Consider the following 24,324-nt stretch of genomic DNA (forward strand, 5'->3'; position numbering starts at 1 on the left):
CTTACCAAAACCCTGAACTAACCTGCTGCTAAAAAAAAAAAAAAAAAAAAAAAAAAAAAAAAATATATATATATATATATATAGATATATATATATATACACAGAAAAAAGGTCAAACACTGATGCTCATATTCTAGCAGGACAGTCTGCCAGAATATGCACCCCCTGAGTAAATCTGTCCCTGTTAGTCTCAGCACTTTGATCTTTTCAGAGTATGCTCATACCATGATCAGCAATAACTGTTGTGGATTTGGGGGCTGCAAGTGATTTGGAGTCAGATATAGAAGGGGGGGCATATCCTGGCAGACCCGGCTGCCAGAATGTGCCCCCCCTCAGTAAATCTGTCCCTGTTGGTCCTGGTCCTATTATTTCTGTGTGACCATATACAGGCCATTTCAACATATTTTTTTCTGTGTAATATATGTATATCTAGTTTTTTTTCTTTTTATCAGCAGGTTAGTTCATGCTTTTGGTAAGGCTCATTGAGAGGGGGTGCTTTTCACGGCAGGGGTGCTTTTTTTTCGGCACAACATAAATAAATGTTTCCTTCAACAATAATCTCTGTGTTTAATTACAAATTAACTAGAATACTTACAGGCAAATGTTTTCTGGCCATAAAGGAGAATGTGAAAAACATCTTAACTACCACTAACTGACTACGGAAAGGCTGAAGGGACAAAACACACTGCTTTACTGCTAGAAATGTCGCCACTAGAGGGCTGCTTAACCATTTTTTTTTAACAGTGTATATTGATTTTCCGGCAATCAATCCAATACACTAAAATAGTTTATTCCAGTTTATTCAAGTTATTTGTTCTTACAATACAGTGAATTATCGTCTAATCTGATTGTCATAAACCATTATAACCCAATTCATTGTGATACCCTGAATTCCAATTCAGTCCAGGTCAAGTCAATCCAAAATATCATGATCCTTTATTTAATCACGGTTGTTGGTTGTTTTGTTTTTATTTTGTTGGGTTTTATTGTTTGTTTGTTTCAATGTAGTGAATTTCAATTTAATCAAATTTATTATAAAACCCCTCTAATCCGATTCATCATAATTCTTATTCCATATCAGGCCAGTTCAAGTCCATTCAAAATATTATAACAGTTTAATCTAATTTTTTATACTCAAGTGAATTCCCATTTAATTCACTTCATAAAAAATCCTACTTATTCCACTTCCGTCCAGCTCAAGTCAATTATATTTATTAATATTTTAACAGTTTCCAACTCATTATAATCCCCTTAATTCCAGTTCTGTCCCATTCAATATATTCCAATTTAATCCAACTGTAATCGAATGAATTTAAATAAAACATTTGAATATATTCCAATTAGCTCAAATTCATTGCAATCAAATTCAACCCTGACTCTTTTTACTCATTTAATCACATCTTAGTTCAGCTAATCATAATTAAATTCCCAATAAATTAATTCAGCTCAATCCAAGTGGATTAAATTAATTCAGCTAAATGTAACAGACTGTTAAGCATGCACCAGGTAGTGGGCAACAGCTGGTCAAAGGAGCAAGAGACCTCCACTTGAAACAGGTTCAAGAAGGGCAGTTGGATGGTGAGAGGAAGGAGACACACTAATTCCCCTCAGATCAAGTCTTACTGTTTATGAAACTTAGGTTATGTACGTTGTGTTCAGGAGGCTGAGCTAATTATTTCCAATTACATCAAGAATGATCAGACATACAGCTAATAGTCATCGTTACCAACACACCAAAGCTTCCATGTGGGCATTCTTACTGATTAGCAGGCTTTATAATTACCTCAGATCCTGTGTGCTGGCAAATAAAAAGGGCTGCTGTTTGTGGTCTTTGGCTTAACTCAACCAAAACAAGCCAACTACACATGGGTCACTTTGTGACTTCATGAAAAATAAACAACAATTTGGGAAATTAACGGTTTCTCAGCGTTTGCTTACAGAGATCTCCAGAGAGTCATTCACAAGATTTTGGTTAAACTTCAGTAAAAGTGGGAGAGAAATGAAACCCAAGTTAAAAATAACTGTAATTACACTCTAAAGATCTAATGTTTCTGTAGACTACAACAAAAAGTAGCTCCCATGTACTACCATGGGTCTACTGAAATGAAGGTTATAAATAGCTCCCTAAAATGTGTCTAATTATCTTTAATAGTTACTTTTACAAGTCCAAAACTGATTTTCTGGCACACTTCACCAGTCATTTTTAAGCAATCTAACTTTATTTCCTGATGTTTTTCTATTCTCCATGCTAGTTCTGCCCCCTGATATGTCAAAACTGCAGCCCTATTTTCCTTTGTCAAAACAAATAGCAGATTGTGGTTAACTGGGTGCTTTCAGTGGGTCTGCTTCACAGTCATTCAGCTGATATTTCACACTGAATACTTTCCATGAACAGAAATGGCTGTATTTCAGGATGACATCAGCACAGGAGTCGGGGCGTTAGTTTTCCAGCGTGCAGGGGAAACACCTGGCTGTGTGCTGGAGGCCGTGCAGCAGTGGGATGACCCCCGGCATTCCCCTGCACGGATCATACCAGTCCTGAATCAACATCCAAACCACTGCTAGGAGCCCCCTCTTTTGGCCCTCTGCTCCACAGTTTCATAACAGACACAGCTGACTCAAGAATTAGGCAGATAAAGGGGTTCTCCATAATTTACAACTTCTTGGAAATTGCTTACAGTAGTTCCCCTGGCTACGACATAATGAGACAATGATTCACAGAAAGGGGAAACAATAATGCTAAGATTTGAATTGTGCATTATTTCATATTTAAAGTGGCTTCTTACTCACCAATTTAAGTGGAATAGAAAAACTTAACTGTAAGCAGAACTTAGTGTATTTATCCATGTGAATACATTGCAGAGGTGGGGGTGAAGGTCTACCTCCTGATGGGCCTGGCATGTCCCAGCTGCAAAGCTTCTGTTACATGTTAACTGCCTGTGTTGATACTGCATCACTTCTTGGGGAGTTCATGATTTGTTATGGAAATCTCATATGTGGCCCTCAAGCAATGAGAGAATGAAACTGGTCCCAGCACAGCCGTTAAAAGGCTACAACCCAGTGTGAGTCAACAAGTCAATGAATGAAACTCGTTTTCTGGCCCCCTCCCCATGCATGGACTGCTGCTGTGACTCCTCCTACTGTCTCCAAACAGAAAGATTCCCCTTTAAAACCATCATTGTCACTTTTGAAAAGCCACAACATAAAGGTGTGGATCAGACATGTTTCTGTTGACTGGTTTTAAACTAATAAACTGGACTGTTTAGTGTGGACTGAGAGTGGCGGTGCAGGCTACATTGCTTATGGTTGTAATTCAGTAGAAGTAGTTGTCCAAACTGGACATGTAAGCTGTTTCTCAAACCATATAGTATACAAAAACTAAGAACTGATTTAGCCAATTACAGTAGGTAAAATCCAAGCTGTTAAAAAATGTGCAGTATGGAAAAAATACATAAAGTATGTATATATATATATATATATATATATATATATATATATATATATATATATATATATATATATATATATATATATATATATATATATATATATATATATTTATGTCTTATAATAATATTATATAAATATATGTATATAAATAAACAGAACAACATTCCACGGGAATCTCAAACCCTTAAAATGTATGAATTTATTTTTATAATTCTCATAAACTCATAATTTATTGACACAAAATAAGTTTGAAAACGTCTGTTTAGTTTTATTGATTTGTTTATATATTTATCTAACTTTAATCCAGGTTAGTCCTCTTCTTCTACACCTTTGGACATGTGTCATAAATAAGAATGATGCCTTCCTCGTGCATATAAAGATTCCAATTCTACCACCACTATAATAATAACAATAATAACAACAATAATAATAATAATAATAGACCATGGTGGTGCATTGCATTATGGGATACAGTACACCATCTTATGTATTATGTGCTGAAGTTTGGCTAAGTTAGTACATGAGAAGAGTAAGGAGTTTCAAAAACAGCCTGAATGAAACACATACAGAAACTGTTTTAATCTCTAGGAATATCTAAATTATTATATCTGAGCTGGAAAGATGCTGGTCAGTGTCGTAGGTTCATTGCAGGCTAAGACTAAAACCGGGGGCGTCTGGTCATTTTAATCTTTGACAGATCAGACGTTATTTGTGAAGAAGCAGATCTTTTTATTTATCTATTTATTTATTCATCCATCTTTATGAGTCTATGAATCTGAAAGTGTAGGAACATGCTAACCAGATTGTCCCAGACGTATTCCCTTTATTCCTAGTAGGAACAGACTATATAAAACCAAAACAGCAACTCCCAGACAACCATTTATCTGCAACAGCTGAAGCGGTCTTTGTGCTTGTTTGGCTTTAGTCACACAGCCCAGAACCAAGGATCTGATGACTGTATACTGCCAAAAGACTTTAAGAAACCTGCTTTTATTGACTCAGAGGAAAGTAGCAACCAGATGGCAGTCAGAGAAAGTTAAACTCTGCCAGTCCTCCACTCTGGTGCTAGAACCAGAGATATCAGCACTGTAATATAAATATGCTGTTATTTGTGGACCTGGAAACAATCTTCAAGGCTTCTAATTTAGTTTGTTTTAAAATTGCTGCTCCTGTAGAAAAAACTGTGGAATTATATAAACAGTTTTTGTTTTTTTTTAAGTCCAAGAAATTTCAAGAATCCATTTATGAGGACTGGAGATATTGTGCTGGGGGTGGGGGGTACAAGTTAATAAGGTAATAAAACCCCTGAATCACATAAAGCAGGAGGAAGGAACACAGCAATAAGACATTACTCCATGGAACGATGGAGTAACAACAACACAGAGCTGGACTCGGCCTCTACGAGCTTCATTACATTTAAAACAGCAGCCTGAAAACCAGCGATGACAGCTCCTAACACCACAGGGAGGCTGACAAATTACTTTCAAGCTAGCAGGTTGACTGAATGACTGAATTAATGCCATTCACTGATGAAGGCTCTCTCCACCATTTTGGACAATATTCTTGACTGAACTCCACAGGGTGACATCACTGAGTCAGTAGGCACAAAAAACAAGTCTTCATTACTGCTTTGACTCACTGTCCCTCTCATTTCCTCCCCAGTAGATGAACAGTGAGCACTAATGAGCCAGCGTGACTCACTGTGACTGGGATACAGGATGCTCTGGACCTGTTGTTATCGTCACCATAGAAACACATCTATCTATCTATCTATCTATCTATCTATCTATCTATCTATCTGTCTATCTATCTATCTATCTATCTATCTATCTATCTATCTGTCTGTCTGTCTGTCTGTCTGTCTGTCTGTCTATTTGTCTATCTATCTATCTATCTATCTATCTATCTGTCTGTCTGTCTGTCTGTCTGTCTATTTGTCTATCTATCTATCTATCTATCTATCTATCTATCTATCTATCTGTCTGTCTGTCTGTCTGTCTGTCTGTATGTCTGTACATCTATCTACAGTATCTATCTATGGAAAGAAAGGTTAGCATAGCTTAGCGTAACAACTGGAAGCAGGGCGAAAAGTAGCTAGCCTCTCTAAAGTTTAGAAGTACAATTACCAACCACTAATGGCCCGGCCTTATATCCTGTTTAACATATTCACAACAGAAAGGGATACAATTTATTTACAAAACCATTTTTTTTCCACAATCAAAAGGCAGGCTAGCCAAGCTAGTAGTTTATTGCTTCCTGAATGCTAATGTTGTTTTTAGCATTTTCAGTCTTGCTAATTAGCTGCTTTGCCAAAAGCCAAGGCATCATCTGACAAAATCACTGGGTGTGTCCCAAATCGCGCACTTCTATACTTCGAACACTACATTTAAGTGCTTAGTGCGCTGACACAGAAATTTCAGTAAAAACTCAGTGCACTGAAAGTACCCGGATGCTGCCCTAAAACTCGGCCAAAAATCTAGTGCGAAACGATGGACACTACACGCACTAAACGGACGCCATCTTGCTGACGTAGCGGAAGGGGAGGGACTTTCAACCAGTTTTTCGAGCTGGCAGCCACCGACTTAGCGGTACCGATGCAGGCGGAGGGTATTTTCAACTGTTGTAAGTATGAAGATATTTGATCATAATTCTAATATAAACTGCAGCATGCTTCTTATCTCTTCTATCCCTGATGACAGTTATGGATCTGATCATTTGTTGGAGGCTGCAGTAGAGTTAGCAACGTAAATGTTAGCAGTTTTATAGCCGATTTCGCGGATCTAGATGGGCTATAAGTGTTAAAAATGATTAATGCTATAGGTTCCGTATGTTTATTCATGATTGCTGAACCTCCAAATTAAGCACTGCGGGGTCTCTGGCGTAAACGAAATGGTCCTTGATCTGAAAACTGATTAGGAAACACCGCTGGTTTAGAGAACCGGCCCGTTTCCATGGTAACACTGACGAAGCCGTAGCTGATTGCAGACTCTTATCTAAAGTGATGTACAAAGTACCCATAAAGTACATAATAATGTTTGCTTTTATATAAACTTCCATTCTGTGTTTACCGTAGGTCACTGTGGCATCAAACTACTGAGCCAGCAGTGGCACTGAGGCATTTACCACCTGCGGGCTTGGATGCTGCTGTGGAGAAGAGGGGGCGGCAAGAGAGAAATGATTTAATTAAAATTTTAAATAAAATGTTTTCTGCATCCCTGTTTTAGCGTCTTCATTACTGCATTTCATATTTTAAATGATGATTTCTAGTATAATCGGTTTCCTGTTGCAGACGTGAACGGTATCAGTGTAAACACCAATAAAAACAAATGTATAATGTAACGTACTTTAATTCAGTTAAGATATCTTTGCTTATTTAAAAACTGTTTTAGCATAAAAGTATGACATGCAAACACGTATGTTGACGTGATTTTGGATTTTGGAAGAAAAAAAAAGGTATATTAACCGAGCGGCGCTGCTAAGCTGGTACGTCACTACCGGTAAGTGCAAAACGTTAGTGCTCAATTTGGAGGGGGGTTGCGCAAGATGGCGACCGGTGCAGACATGTGAGCGCGATGCTCTGATACATTAATGAGTATCTGATTAAGATTTGAAGAGGCCAACGTATTAAGCAGCTGTTTAAACAGCTCAACGCCCACCAAACAAGATAGAAAACTTTTTAAGAACTCCTTGAAGACTCCAACGATTGGATATTAGTCTCCGACACGTGAGACAACGAGCTAGCTTAAGTAGCTAACATCAACACTACACACGTGAGTCGAAATGTCTAAGAGAGACGCAAAAAAGATCCCAAAAGAAAGTTTAGTGATGGATATGGATCCAGAAGAGGGCTTCCTCGGCTTATGTACCCCTCTTCCCGTGACTCCAAGCAAAAGCCCAAACCCGAAGAAACTGTGCGGAGAAAAAAAAGGAGATGGACACGGTTTCTAACGCTGATATCCTCCAAGCCATATGTGAGTTAAAGCAGAGTTTCTCCATCTTTGAGCAGAAGTTGCAACAAAACACTACAGACATTAAAGAAGTAAAAGAAGTGATGAAAGGACTCAGCTTTCAAACTAAAGAAACAGAGGAAAAAGTGATAAAACTGGATAAAAGGGTGGACGAACTGAAAGAAAAAACCGAAGAAGGGGAAAGATACAGCAGAAGATGGAATTTGCGGCTCATCAACCTCCCAGAAAAGGAAACCGAAGATGTGAGGCAAGAAGTTTTCAAAATATTGAGCCAAATTACGCCAGATGAAAAAAACAAGCTGGGTTTCCTGGTCGATATGGTGCACAGAGTAGGACGCCCGAGGGAAGACAACAAACCGCGTCCAGTGATCATCCAGTTCAACATGCGGACCTTCAGGACCAAGATCTGGAGAGAGTCGCGCAACGCCGACATCCTGAAGAGGATGAACCTCCGAATGGCCGAAGACCTAACCCGCTCCGAGAAAGAATGCAGAAACAAACTGTGGCCTTTGGTGGAACAAGCACGCAAGGAGGGAAAAAAAACCAGATGGCAAGGGCCGACGGTCTTCATCGACGGAGTGAAATTCACAGCGTAAGAATCAAGTGCTGCAGACTATGATACTTAAGGTTAAATATGAAAAATAATAAAAAAAAAAAATAAATAAATAAATAAATAAATAAAGAAGGTGCACTACAAGCACTGTTAGGGTCTCAAACAGTTTCATCTCATGTACTTGATACTCATAATGTTCAGAGTAATTTCTAACCTTCCTTTAAAGTAGAGAGCTTCCATAAGCTCTTTCTTGTGGTTTTCTCGTTATTGTTGTTCTTAGTCAGGCGGCATCTAGTTTTGTTTTTGTTTTACCTTTCCATGGCAGCTAATAATTTCATCAACCTTAAAATTCTCTCTCTCAATGTCAATGGTATACGAAATATAGCCAAAAGAAAGGCAATCTTTCTGTTTTGTAGAAGATCTAACGCTGATATTTTCTTTTTACAAGAGACACATTCCTGTGAAGATGACCGTAAATTTTGGAAAAGTCAATGGGGTGACCAACTTTATTTAAGTCATGCTTCTAACAATTCTGCTGGAGTAGCAATTCTGTTTAATAAATTTAAAGGAGATATTTTAGAAACTCACTCATCGGAAGAAGGTAGATGGATAATTTTAGTGCTGAAGGTAAACAATATCATTTTGATAGTAAATAACAATTATGGTCATAATAATAATGCTCTAGCAAAACATATGTTTGTCCAACTGACTGTAAACCTCATCAAGCTCAAAGAGAAATATAAAGAGGCTCATTTAATTATCGGTGGAGACCTAAATGATACAGCTGATGATTTAATGGACAGATTGCCAGCAAGAATGCCCTCTAGTTCAAGATTTAATGTAATTTCATATTTAAGTGAGCATCTTAATGTTATAGATGCATGGCGTTATATTCATCCTTATCAAAAAGAATACACATGGAGTAATGCTAGTGGCTCCTTACAATCTCGAATAGATGTGTGGTTAATATCCTCTTATGCTACGCAATATGTCTCTGACATAACACATACTTATGCCCCCTTCTCAGATCACAAAATGATAGTTATTTCCTTTATTAATCCTTTAGAAAAAAAAGCAACACTACGTGGTTATTGGAAATTAAACTGTAACTTACTGAAAAATGAAGCCTTTTGTAACTCTGTCAAAGCACTTGCTGGGAATATCTTCAATGGGAAAGAATTAAGCAATATACAAAAATGGGAATTCTTTAAATTTAAAATAAGAGAATCAGCCATTAGACACAGTAAAGAAATGAAGAAACGTAGCAATCTTGAAGAAACTGGAATCATGAAAGAATTAAATATCCTAGTAAATAAAGGTTCCCTTACTCTAGAGGAAGAAACTAAACTGATAAAATTGAAAGATGATTTAGATAAACTATATACTAATATGACTAAAGGAGCTTTTATTCGCTCTAGAGCTAAATGGTTAGAGGAAGGTGAGAAAAATACTAGCTATTTTTTTGCCTTGGAGAAAAGGAACTATAAGAAGAATAATATCACTTCTCTAAAAATAGATAACTCTGTAACCTCTAACCCAATTGAACTAGCTAACCACACTTTTCAGTTTTATTCTGATCTATACAGTTCTAAGTATAATTCAATAAAAAGTGAAGAATTCATTAATAATGTTAAAAGATTTACTCCCCAGATATCTAACAAATTTAAATTGGATTGCGAAAAAATTATCTCTAAAGCTGAAATTCTTGAAGCTGTACACAAAATGAAAAAAGGTAAATCTCCAGGAATAGATGGGTTACCGGTTGAATTTTACCAGTACTTTTGGGATATAATTGAAACCCCCCTGTTTGAGATGTTAAAAGAATGTATAAATACTGAAGAAATGACCACAACCATGAAACAAGGCATAATAACCTTGCTCCCCAAGCCAGACAAAGACCACCTTCTACTGGATAACTGGAGACCAATAACATTGCTCAATGTTGACTATAAAATACTCTCACTAATTTTCGCCAGGCGTCTAAGAAAAGGTTTAAATGAAATCATAAATGAAACTCAAAACGGATTTATGAATGACCGCCATATAAGCTGTAACATTAGATTCATCCTTGATTTAATAGATTACTCCGAATATGTTCATTCAGATGCTTTAATGGTATTTTTGGACTTCTATAAGGCATTCGATAGTGTAGAACATCAATTTTTATTTCAATCTCTCCAAACCTTTGGCTTCGGGGAAAACTTTGTAGCATATATTAGAATGCTCTACAAAGACATCAATAGTTGTGTAATGTTATCCCCAAATACTACCAAAAGATTTCCAATCCGTAGATCTGTTCGTCAAGGCTGCCCCTGCTCTCCTTTTCTCTTTCTTATAGTTGCCGAATTACTCTCAATACAAATTCGACAGAGCAATGCCTTTAGAGGTTTAAGGATATTTGACAGAGAGGTGAGGATAACTCAACTGGCAGATGACACAGTGTTGTTTTTGGAAAACAAACATCAAATAGAGACAACACTTAGGTTAATAGACACCTTCTCTATTGCATCAGGATTGAGACTCAACTTAACAAAATGTGAAATCCTGTGTCTCTACAATACAAATGAAACAATGATTTGTAAAATACCAGTTAAAAAATGTGTGAAGTATCTAGGAATTCATATTTCAAAAAATCTTACTGAACGTCAAGAAAAAAATTTTAAGCCTAAACTACAAAAAACCAAAAATATATTTAATATGTGGCTTCAAAGAGATTTGTCCCTGTTTGGAAGAGTTCTTCTAAGCAAGGCTGAAGGTATCTCCAGATTTGTATATCCTACTCTCTCTTTATATGTTCAACAATCCATCTGTAAAGAAATAAACAGCACCCTGATTAATTTCACCTGGAAAAACAGATGTCATTATCTAAAAAAAGAAATCTTGGCAGCACCAAGATGTGATGGCGGCATGGAGTTGTTGGACTATATGGATATAAACCACACTTTCAAGACAAAATGGATAAAGGAATACTTGAAAAACCCAGACTCTCTTTGGTACTTTATACCTCAGAACATTTTTGATAGAGTTGGTGGGTTGAACTTTCTCCTAAACTGCGATTATGATATTTCAAAGTTACCATTAAAATTAGCCAAATTTCACCAACAAGCTATGTCAGCAGCCAAATTATGCTTTAATCATAATTTCTCTCCGCACAAGACCATTATCTGGAACAACGAATTCATAACTAGAGGAAACAAATCACTATTTCTGAAACATTGGATTGACAAAGGAATAATCTACCTAAATGATTTACAAAATGATGATGGTGAAATTTTTAGTTATGAAGAGTTTCTGAGATCTAAAGTCTTTCCGGTTACTTATAAAGAATTTCAAACAGTGATTAAAGCTATTCCCAGTGGCATTCTCCAATTAATGAAAGGGCATTATGAAAAGCAAGAAACAGAAAGGGATGAATTCACCTTCCTTATCAATGGTCGAAACATTACGAGTCATCATTGCAATAATAAACATATAAGAAGTCTATTTCTCAGGAAAAGAAAAATTACACCCAGAGGAAAATTTATATGGTCCTCCTCTTTCTCTGATATTAACTGGAAAGCAACTTGGCTCCTTCCACATAAATTTGCTATCTCTAACAAAATAAAAGAACTCCAATTCAAGATTATACATAACATCTATCCTACCAACTCTTCTCTAACAAGGTTTATTAACACTGATGTGAAATGTGTATTTTGTAATGGTGAAGTAGAAACAATTATGCATCTGTTTTATGAATGTTATTTTTCAAAGTTATTATGGAAAAAAATTGAAACTTACATTGCATCACTTTGCAACATATCTATTAATCTTACAGCCAAAGACATACTTTTACTCTATAACAACAAAGATAAAAAAATACAACACTTTACTAACTTAATCTGTCTAATTGCAAAATTCCACATACATAAAACGAAATTTTCCAAAGGTCGACCTTTCTTTTCTGTATTTAAAAATGATTTCCAAAGCTACATTGAATGCATAAAAAAAATTGACAACAAAAAATGTATACACACAGTTAACATAATCCAAGAATTTATTGGAGAATTGTAATAGTTATGCCTCCTTCTCCTTTAAGTTATTTGTATTACTTTAAGTTTATTGCCATTTGCTATGTATTTCAGTTATATATGCACTTTCTTTGTAACATTCTGCTCTGATTACTTAATGTTTATTTATGTCACATCTCTTATATATATTACCTTTATTTTAAGATGCCATGTTCAATTTACAATATCTTTAATAACTATGATTGTATATTAAAAGAATTCAATAAAGAATTTAAAAAAAAAAAAAAAAAAAAAAAAAAAAAAAAAGTGCTCAATTTGGATCAGGACTTACCCACGATAGTGTGCACTACAGAAGGTAGTGCTTAGTGCGCACTACGCACTACCTTCCAGTGCACTCATGTAAGTGCGCGGTTTGAGACACACTCACTGTTTCCTAATGTCAAAGAAAACAACTATAGCCTACACTGATTTTGACTGTATTTGCATGTTTAGTGATCTCTTATGCTGTGCTACATCAGAAGACTTTTAAAAGATTTGGAAAACTCTAGAAAACAACCAGCTCGCACCTACTCACATAGCGCCAAGTGCCTAGTACCAGACTGATACTTAAATTTGCATTTTTCCTAAAACAAACATTTCCTAAAATATCTTACCCACCATTTGCTCTTGTCTTTATATGGCAATAGCAGACGTAGCCATGACTGTGTTAATGCTCACCTTAACAGAACATTTCACATCTTTGCATATAAATATACACAGAGTAGTCAACTGTACTGAAGAACGAAGGCGTCGCAGTGTGTTATTTAGGACGCTGCTACATAAACACCGTCCTGCCTTTTCACACTGTGATCCGTTTTTTGTTTGCCATCTTGTTTGACTTATTCCTGATAAAGTTTCAGCTTAGAGACATAGGAAGAAAAAAAATCTGCTATGCAAAATACCCATGCTCCTGTGGAAATAACCGAAGACACACTTGCATAGCCATAGAACTGAATCGGTTTTGGTAAACTAGTGCTAATTTACAGTTTGGTAGCATTTGCTAACATTAAATCCAATCCACCTTTATTTATAAAGCACTTTAAAACAAACAAAACTAATTGTAATACAATCAAGACTTTAGAACCATTAGTTCTGGGTGTACCAAACAAACCAAGGCAATATTTAATTCCCTTAAGATCAACATTTGCTTTTAAAGCAGGAAAATTGGATATTTCTTATTTTGAATCTTACAGCAGTATGAAGCGTTGCTCTGTAAGAAAAAGCAAAACAAGTGTGTCAAAAGGTTCATTATCCTGAGAACAATAGAGCTGTTTGTAGAGCAAAGCCACAATGCTAAAGATGACAACAAGGACAGATCACAGCTCAATGTCAGCTGTGCCAGCCACACAAACCCTTGTCTGCGCGAATAATTCTCATAAGACCTATTTTTATGATCATTTACCACACTGAAAGTGAAGTTGCAGAGAAACCTGACTGGGTGATTGTGACAAAGAATGAAAAATTAAATATTCCATTCGGCGGAAATGCATGAGTGATTTCTTTTGACTTTTGGTTTTACATTGAGTCTTTTCAATTTGCCACCCTGCAACCTCCACAGCACGTCTCATCAACCCACAGGAACAGAAAAATGACACATTGAGTTTCAATATGTGTCATTCAGCTGTGGGGAGGAGGGGGTTCGTACAAATCCAAATTATCCACAAGAATTAAGAATCTATGGCCCCATGACGATTGTAAACTTAATTTCTCTTTTTCTTCCAAACAAAACTAAATTAAATATATATTTCAGTGATATCTACTATTGCTGCCATTAGCTGACCCATGCTGTCAAAGGACAAGGAAAAACACAACCGTGGCTCTGTTATGTTCTTCTCCACTGAGACAGTTCCACTCCACAGCAGAGAACAGGAAAGGTAGATCTGGGGTTAGATTTCCTACCCACAAAACCACAAACATCCAACACCAGCTGAAAACCTGCTGCTGTGTCTGTGAGCTCACATAAAAGTCTGTACTAAAGAGTCACACCTTAAATCAGATAAGCGTGTTTTCATTTCTTTAAACAGCTTTGCTTATCAAGAGCTGCATCAGGGTTTTACAAAAGAAATCCATCCACCCAGCTGAGGGGCCGAGTAAGAAGCAGGCTGCTTAGTTGTACATATACTCTCTTTATACACTTTCCATCATCTGCTTCTTTTTATTGCACATGAACAGTGGAACCTTGTCTGCTAAATGGCCGAAACATACACAGATATTATGTATTCTCAAAAACACGAAGAGAACTGGTGTTTCACTTTCTCACTTATATGAGCAGGATTAAATATTTCAGTAAAAATGAGGTGAAAATGAATCATGAGATGGACAGGCTGGTGGGTACAATATCTGCAGAAATACAGGTCTTGTACTGGACTGATGTGGTGAAAACAGCTTATAAATCCAGCCCTTACTATGGTCATGAGGTTTAGATCGCTACTGAAAGACGGTAGCAGCTAGAATTAGTCTCTTCAGATGGGTGGTTGAAGGCCGGTAAAAGGGCAGGACACTGGCCATGTTTACATGAGGGCTTTAATTCCTCTTTAATTCAGAATAAAATTGAAATCTTGTTTAAGAAGATTAAAAAGGACCTTGTAAACAAATGAAAATGACCATTCCAAATTAAACTTAAATCCAAAGTAAGTGACTGGTTTATTCTGATTTTAAATCCGAATTGAATAATTTCTCAATCATGTATACGTTCACTCTGCTGTAAATTAATTCTGGTCGTTCTGCACAGGCTCGCTCCCTTAATAACTGTGTTTTCCATGTAAACCTCAATTCAGAATTATTATTTCCATATAAACACGAAGGAGAAGACTTTATTTCCGAATTATTGAATTCTGAAAAATGAATTCTGAATTAAAGAACATCATGTAAACGTGGCCATTGAAGGGGAGCTCGGAGGAGTTCATGTTCCTCTGAGTCCAGTTGAGGTTGTTTGCATGTCTGATTAGGATTCTTCCTGCGTGTTTTTCTTAGGGTGCATTCAAACCAAGATAGTCCGGGGAACTCGGTTCGCTTAGGTGGATAATGCCCAAACATTTCACACCTTCCTTTGTTTGGTTTGTTTTCACTGTGTACTTTACTTAAGTGGACCAAAAGTGCCTGGACAGCGACACACACTTACAACAACTGTTCCTTGTGGGGGCGATATTCCCCAAAATCAATGACTGGCCAGGACCAATAACTGATATCTTTCCCCGTCTGCCGGCTCGTTCATAGTAAACAATGGAGCAACACCAAGTTTATGCAGTCCTGGGTTTCAGTTTTTAATTTGGTGTTTAAGCCTAACACGCTTTTTGTCCAGTATGAGCAGCACAGACATCTTTGTAACCAGCAGAGTTTCTGCTTCCATATGACTCCTTGTTTGTGTGGTTTTGCTTGAAGTGGAGGAATTAGCAGAAGCTGTAAAGTGGACAGAGCTGTCCTCATGTTTTTCTTTCATTCCCATATATGTTTGGGCTTTGAACTGTGTTTGGTTTGGATGCCAACGCTTGGTAGTCTTTTAACAGAGTTTCTCCCCATCATTTTGCTATGCTTCATGTTAGGATTGCTACTTCCTGGTGTGTACAAACACCAGGAAGTTCTGCCCACATCTTATGCTGCCCCTGTTCAGAAGGCTCTAGTCAAGAAGAGGTTAAAAGTTCAGATGTGGACCAAACATTTACTGAAAAAAGACAAAACCGGGAAATTCCAGCTGCAAACATGCTTCTTTGGAGTGTAAGAAACAAAGATCAGAATCCTCCTCTTCCTCAGGTAAAACCAAAAATGTTATTTTCTACTTGGAAAGGAATGATGGGATTATTTTAACATGTGTAGGCTGACTATCACAAAATCCTTCACAACGCAAGAGGATGAGACACCACTTAAATATTTCCAGGGTCACAACCGTGCAGCATTCTAGTGAGCCAACACACAAGTTATCTAGTATTACTGGTGAGGTAATCAGACACAGATAAATCGGTAAGCATGCATCAGTGGAACAAAGACACATGCAGAAACTTCGCTATCCCTAAAAACCTAAGCAAAACCTAAAACCTAAGCAAGGTCTGATGAAACTGTCCTAAAATGAGGAATCCTGCAGCCCCGCCCATCCCCTCCAATCCTGAACTGCTCCGAGTGAAGATGAGGGCTGTTGTTTTGTCTACATCAGCACACGCCTGGAATGAAGCTGCACCGCTCTGCTGTCACTTTGTCACTAATCACGTTTCTTCATATGCCCTCTCCCAGTCTGGGTGGGGATGTGGTTAAAAAAAATGGGTGCCAGTGCTGGGAGTGCTGGGGCCCCCTGCTCCTAGAACCAACTGTCAGATCTCTGGGTGGTGTCAGGAACTTCTCCACTATTACCACCATAAAGTCAAGTTAGACTGGGGTTTCTGGTGTGACCTGAACAATAGGGTTGCTCAACTCATTTGTGGGCTGAGGATGTGGGGTTCAAGCACGAGCAGCACTCACGCGCACAGAGAGGACTTCGCTGGAATGACTGGAATGAGGAAGCGCGCGCCGCTCATTCTGCAGACCGCTGGGAAGGTTGGAGTTAATTTGATAAGCGTAGCACGGGTTTACTATTAGAGTATCACTCAATGCTGTCTTTCACTTAAAGAGTGTGTGTGTGTGTGTGTGTGTGTGTGTGTGTGTGTGTGTGTGTGTGTGTGCGCGCGCACGCGCGCGCAAGACACAAAATAAATAAACATTGAAAATTAAAGTTACTTAAAACATGTTAATATATAAATTATTATAAATTCCTTACCTCCAGGACTTGCACATAACTTGTAGGGAACCATCCTCTGGCTCCATCCTTCTCTCCCTCCCACCAGCCTCCGGGCAGAGCCTGGACCACCTTAATAATCTCCCCGGCTTCAAAGCTCAGTCCCTGCTGGTGCTGCTCCCCGCTGAAGGGGTACAGGCTTTTATAGAACGATCCGGACATCTCCAAGGGGCCAAAAACTTCCCACTCTGGCGGTGTTGTTGTCGCTGCTGGGTGATGATGACTCGCTCCCGCGCGCTCCTCGGAGAAAAAACTTCGTTTCTAGTATAATGAGAAGGTGTTGCCTGGAGTTGCAGAAGAAATAAGTGAAATTGGTAAAAGTTGGTGAACAGGTTCTTTTCCTCCTCCTGTTGCCGCCGCTGCTGCTGTCAGGACGCCCCTCACTCACCGCTCTGCTCCTCCTGCCTGCCTGCGCGCTCCGTTACGCTCCTTCAGGCAGCGTAAAGCTGCAGAGAACGAGGAAGAGAGAAACCGGAAACCAGTTCCTCGTCCCTTCAACTTAAAGCACTAATATAGATACTAAAGAACCGGAAGCGTACTGCATCCAGTTAAAAAAATAGAATAAATCAGAGAGAAAATCTGTTTTCATAAATGAAGACATAAAAACGTATATATATATATATTTTTTTATAAATTAATAAGATAAGGTTAAAAAAAACAAATATGTTTTTATTACAGTGATAATTTGTTGTTATGATTATGTGATTTAGAAAAAAAATGTTTAAATTGAATTTTTTTAAGTATTTTGTTTTTAAGTAGCCAAATAATCTCACTCAAAAACTCTTTCCAGTTTTTCAAAATTATTAGATTATTATGAAAAAAATCAATCAGTTATCATTTAACAAGATTAAGAAATAATAATAATAATAAAAAATGGGGGAATGGTTGTTTTTCTGAATTAATAAAATAATTTCAAGAAAGTCTGTTCATTTTTTCAAAATTGTGAGATGATTAATTTGGGGGGGAATGTATCTTTTGTTCCCCTCAATTAACAAGTTATGAAAAATAGAAAAATAAACATTTGATTTTTGTAATTTACGAGATGATTTGACATTTTTACCTCAACTGACTAAATTATTTATTAGATCAAGAATATATATATATATATATATATATATATATATATATATATATATATATATATATATATATATACACACAATATTTTCCCCTAAAGAGCAACATTTTTTAATGGATTTTAGTGGATGACTTAATCAAATAATAGACTTTAATATTGTAAACTCAAACTCTAGTAATGTCTGGTAAAATTTATTTAATTGCATTTCAATTCAAAACAGTAGAAAAAAGAAACAGAAAGTATGCGTGGTCAAAACTGAACAGATCTAAAGTTTAAGTGTCATTTAAGTAATTTAACCGTTCTCTGATTCTACAACATGTTACAGTACTTTTAACTTTTAAATTGTTTTTGACATTCTTCATTAATATGCACTAATATCTGACAGTAAACCAGGGCAGGATCAGTTATTTTCTGACCTAACTTCATACTAGCAGAGGTGATCTGCTGCTCAGACTGCTGGCTGAGCATGCTTTTGGGTGAGGGAGGGGCCTGCAGCAGCTACACAAGAGATGTTGCCATCGCTTATGTTAATGTGTCAGTTTAAACCTGTGTCTTAAATCAGCTGTAAAATAAAAAACAATTATCTATCATCCATTTTTTTCTTATCTATTGGTTACATTAGTAGGCTTCCTTATTCATGAAAATGGTAAAGATGGTAAAATGAACCTCATGAGAATCATATAAATAAATAAAAGGTTGTTGTGTTACCTGACTATAACTGAGGGGTTTTAGAACACATTTATTAAATGGATTTGTTTAATTTATTTTTTCTTGTTTCAGTGTTATTAACTATAGTAACATCTAGGGTGCTTCAAGAAAAAAGCCAGAGTGTTTTTTCATCACTTTTATTTTTCCTTCAGTTTCTTAAAGCAAGGATGCCTCTTTTTACTGACATTTGCATAAATAGCTCAGAACATGTCTTGATGTCACTAACTCTTGTCACAGCAAACCTTGTGATTCCAGGGGTCATTGTGATGACATTTGTAGCAGCTGACCTGCATCATGAGGTCCTGAATTCCAACAGATTTTACCATATTTGGATTTGAATCTTTCAGGGGCAGCAACGTCTGTAACAGTAACCTCCTCATCAGATGTGTCTTGATACTCTGTCTTCCTTCTCAGAAAACCACTGATCTGTAACATTTTCTTTGCTTAGTTTCATGAAAAATATTATCCAGAACTTGGCTGACTGAAAATGTTTTTTTACTTTTTTGCATATTGCAAAATGAAGATGTGGACTCTGCAAGTCATCAATTCCCAGCTTTGTTTTGTTTTTTTGCAGGTAAAAAGAGAATCCTCTAAAGTTCAAATAATTGGTAGAGGAGCAAACTGTCAGTGTGTTGGACGACAGTTAACAAATTCAAATTGTTACCAGTGATTATTTTCTTGATAAAATTTAAAGAGCTATAGATCCTATCTCTACGCGGAACGTTTGTCAGTACAAGAGTTTCTGGTACACCAATTATGCTGGTGCACATGTCTGTTTATTTAAAAAAATAAATAAATAAAAAAAAAGAGCGACTAGCAACGTACAGGGACTTGTTATTGGAGATTTTTGGAGACTGACTTGAAGCACGTATAGTTTACTCTTATCAATCAGACACAGTTAGAGCAGCAGATGATCACCTCTGCTAGTATGAAGGGTCAGACTGAAAATTAAATGCACAAAGCTGACCTTGGCTGATCTACAGACCATTTTCCAGACCTTACTAGAGGTTAAGTTTACAATATTAATGTCTACTGGAGGGCCGAAAAGGGGAGGGGGTTGGTTCATGATTGACAGGGGACCAGAAGGGTCCTCAATAGTTAGTTCGTCTGATGGAAAGTTGTGGAGCATCAGCTTGTTGTCTCTTCTAAACTTTGCCCAAATAAGCTAGCTCACTTTGCTCACATATTAGCTCATATTTCTGAAGAAAACTACGATTTTTATTCATTTTACTGTTGTTTTAGTCAAATAATCAAGGCAGGGAAGCGATTAGCAAGCTGCTCTGCTAAAAAACATCACGCATGTTCTGAACAGACCCCCCTCCCCAACTTCCTATAGTGCACCTTGATAACCTCTTTGGTGAGATAATTCCTGTCAATTGTCCCTTTAAAACAAAGACATGCACAGTGGAAATAAGAAGGATTCACACCCCCGCTAAAATTCCAGGTTTTTGTTTTGTTCAAATGTTAAATCAGAAAAAAATATTTCAAAATGTTTCCCACCTTAAATGTGACTTAAAACCTGTAGAATACGCTGGTTGCATAAGTGTGGACACCCTGAACCTAAAACTTTGTTAAAGTATTTGTTCTTTGGTAATTGTGGCCAAGGTTCAATCTTGGTCTCATCAGACCAGACCACTCTCACATGCTTAGCGAACCTGATGGATGTTTTGGCAAATTGTAATCAGGCTTAGATGTTATTCCTTCTCAGAGAAAGCATCAGTCTTCAACCCTTATTCATAGTGCAGACATATGAAGAGAATGGGACCAGTTTTCATCTCTTCTTTTCTTCAGTTCTGGGGGGGTCGTCCAATTCTTTCTAACTTTACTGTTGGCCCATATTTTGTGCACTTTTGATGACTGGATTTATTGTTTTATGTTAAATCCAATGCTGAGGACATGTTCTTTTGTATCCTTATCCTGACTGACGCCTCTTAACAATAAGATTTAAGAAGGTGCTTCAGCGAATTAGTAGTTTAACCCTTTACTGCCTAAATTTATTTACAATGATATAAAAATTACATTAATACAGTAAAACCTAAAGAAAGATCAAAAAGAAAAGACTGGAATACAATGATATACAACTGAATATGAAATAAATAAAAAAAGAGCAACAAATGAAATTAAATGAAATTATAAATAAAGACCAGAAGTGGTTTGTCACAGATTTGTGACAATAGGCATCAAGGTTTAGGGTGCCCACACTTATGCAGCCAGCTAACTGTACTGTTTTTTATTGTCATATTTTTCGCCTGACAGATTTGTTTATAAGTTGAATTGTACAGGTTATTGTTCACATTAAAGGTGGGAAAACATTTTAAATCATTTATTCTGGTTTCATTTCTTTCAAAAACCTGGAATTTGAACACTTTTTTTTATCCACTGTAACCATCTGAGCCAAGGCAAAGCTTGTGTCAGGCATGGAGAAACTCCAGAACGAGGCTCTCTGCTGCAGACTGCTGGTCACTGAGCAGAGATGCAGCTCAATGAACAGACTGAAGATGCCAATCCGCTGTTTTCATCTTCTATAAACACTGTGTGACTCAGTAAGTCAGGCACAACTGGGCCCGTCTCTTGTCTCTGAAGGCCTAAAGAGGTGACCTTTTCTTTTAAAGGAGCCCAATAGACTCTATATTACACCTCATTATTTCCCCACACATCCGTCTCTTTACTCAACAACTGTTCAATATGTAAAAACAACATCTGGAATTGTTGGATCATAAAACATTCTAATAAAAACTAATTTTATAACTTTAATTTTTAACTACTTGCTGCTTCAGATGAACTTCAACATGAAAATACAGATGAAAAGGTGGAAAGTTTTAGGAGTTTTTAAATAAATCTAAAAGTAAATTAACCAGCTGATCAGTCTGACATGATTTGACTCCTTCTTATCCCAACAAATGGTTTGCAAGCCACTGTTTCCACATCTACTCAAAAAGTCCTTGATTCACTCTCCTTTTTTTTGACTTCCAACCAAAAACTATGCAAACATGATTACCACACAGTCTGATTTTACTTGGCAATAAACCTGATTCTGATTAATGTTACACACAACTATTGATTATATTTGTTATGTTGTGTTTGTGGATGCAGAGGCTCACACATGAATCAGTGTAACTTCCTGTCCTCATGCAGGCAGCCATGATGGCGGAGGAACTGAAGAAGGAACAGGACACCAGCAGCAGCAACCTGGAAAGGATGAAGAAGAATCTGAAGGCGTCTGTGAGAGATCTGCAGCACCGTCTGGATGAGGCTGAGAAGCTGGCTTTAAAGGGAGGCAAGAAGCAGCTGCAGAAACTATCACAGTCATCCTTATTTGAGACTCCTGGGGCTTCATTTATCAACTGTTCGTAAGCACAGAAGTGTGCGTAATGTGTGCGTATGAACATTTCCACGCAAAGTGTGGGATTTATCAACTTGTACTTGTGCTTAGGAAAATGTGCGTGGCACAGTTCTTACCATACGTAAGCACAAAACCTAGTGGTAGAACGGTAACACTACAACTAAAACGCACTGAGAGAGTCACAGTGGTCAGCAATCTGAAACCTCACGTTACCTAATAAAAGTTCTGAATTAGTGATGTCGTATATAATTTGAATAACTGGTGTACCAGGTTATAAGAGACAGCTGTGACAGAACAACCTGAAAAGAAAATTAATGTGCCATTGCTTATCTTGCGCTTTTGTAGCATTTGCAGCACCGTGCACTCTGCAGGGAGCGCGTTCATCTGTTAAGGTACCGCTTCCCCAAAAGCATCCTGTTTAATTGATGCTGCGATTTGCAACCCATGTTGGAGCGAGACACCAGAGCCATCCCAGTGTACATCCCGCTCTGTCTACCCTGGGATTCTTGGCCTCCGGAACACTTAATCGGGAGATTGGAGACATGCAGCATTTTGCAACCAACACTAAGCAGACTTGTCCTGACAGTGTTGGATCAATTCTCTGGCCTCAACATACATCCATTTCACATACAGACCTCACGAAGAAGCCAAAATTAAACAAGGGGTTCAGCCATTGCAGGATTTCCAAACATAACTGGAGCCATAGATTGCATAACCATCTCAATAAAAGCACCTTAAAACAATGAATTCAGAAACGTGAAAAGGAAAAGTTTTCATCCAGTTAATGTCCAACTATTCTGCAATCCACATAAGTCTCTGTTAAACATTGTTTCCCGGTGGCCTGGAGGAACGCACGTCTGGTTTATTCTACAGATCTGCTCTGTGGGTGTGCGCCTCCAAGCAGGAGCTGTGAGGATGGCTGGCTGATTGGTGAGTGTTATATTTCAGATTCATTTCTGTGCTTCATTTTGTTTATTATAGCATTTCTGAAGGTGATCGGGGATATCCACTGAACCGTGGCTACTGACCCACGTGGCCAACCTGAGGACCCCGCAGGAGCAGACTCTGACTTTGATGTTAAACCATCCATCCATTTTCTGCCGCTTATCTGGAGACTGGTCGGCAGCTGCCTAAGCAGGGACACCCAGACGTCCCTCTCCCCGGCCACATTCAACAGCTCATCTGGGGGGATCCCGAGGTGTTTCCAGGCCAGCCGAGAGATGTAGTCCGTATATATACATATATATATATATATATGTATATGTATATATATATATATATATATACATATACATATATTTTTAGTTAAGTAGAAGCGTAACAAAACCAAGTACATTTAAAACATGTTTGTTGAATGGTGACATTAAAATTCTGTAATCTTTGACGTTTGTAGATTTTTAAGGGGTTAATGAAGTGTGTACTGGCGGGAAAACAACAGAGCCTCAGACAGTGTTTTATTTCTATTTTTTTTTAATGCTGTCGTTACCGGTCAGTGACAACGTATACTGGAGTGTCCTATGAGTAATTTATATATATATATATATATATATATATGCATTTTTATGTATACATTTTTTTATATATACATACTATATATATGGGCGGGCTTTTCAATCATTTTTAGCCCTTGTACCTGCACATTTTCAGAGGTAATCACTTAGGGGCAGCATGGCTCAATGGGTAGAGTGGTCATCCTGCAGCCCAAGGGTTCGATCCCCAGCCGTTGAGCCCTGAGCAAGACACCAAACCCCTAATTCCTTCTGATGGGTCGTGGTTGAGCGCCTTGCATGGTAGCTTCCGCCATCAGTGTGTGAATGAATAAGGGATACACAACGTAAAGAGCTTTGGGTGCCTTGATAAAGCACTCTATAAATCTAATCCCACAGTGAAACATCTTCAGAAACTGGTGATTAAATTCTATGATGTAATTTTCTTACACATAAAGTTTGTTGTGTGTTTTTCTTCCAGGTGTCAAGAGAAATCCTAAATTCTGTTATAAAATTCGTGACACAACAGCCAGACGGGTAATCAGCCTTTTGTTTTATAACAGATTAATTCCATATATCACATACTAAGAAACGCTGCATCACATAATGTTGTTTATGTCCGCCTGCTGAATGGTTGCCTTAAGACTAAACATGAGAGCATCTTGTGATGACTTGTAATTGTGATGTCTAATGTTTAAGCTCAATAATTGTCTTCTCCTTATTTTATTCAGATGATTCCTGAACTGGTACCAGTCAGTTTTTATTAATAGTGCTTGAATTAATGGATTAATTGAATGAATAGTTGTGAACATATGCATTGTTGAACAATGTTTTTCAATGTCTCTGTGCAATTATTCCACAAACTAAATAAGGTTTTCGTTTGTTTCAACAAATTATGAATATTGAGGGAAATTAATATTGTTGTTTTT

The 24,324-nt window shown here is 37.4% G+C and overlaps 1 protein-coding gene across 1 annotated transcript in view; it reads left to right on the forward strand.

Moving 5' to 3' along the window:
- Positions 1-8,014, forward strand: part of LOC121632194 — a 16,837-nt gene extending 8,823 nt beyond the window's left edge. Inside the window, exon 15 of the mRNA XM_041973439.1 lies at positions 7,338-8,014. Coding sequence (XP_041829373.1) covers positions 7,338-8,014 — 677 coding nt within the window. The remainder of the gene's footprint in view (positions 1-7,337) is intronic.
- Positions 8,015-24,324: the final 16,310 nt, after the last annotated feature.

Source organism: Melanotaenia boesemani, chromosome 21 (assembly GCF_017639745.1).
Source record: "Melanotaenia boesemani isolate fMelBoe1 chromosome 21, fMelBoe1.pri, whole genome shotgun sequence".
NCBI classification, from domain to species: Eukaryota; Metazoa; Chordata; class Actinopteri; order Atheriniformes; family Melanotaeniidae; genus Melanotaenia; species Melanotaenia boesemani.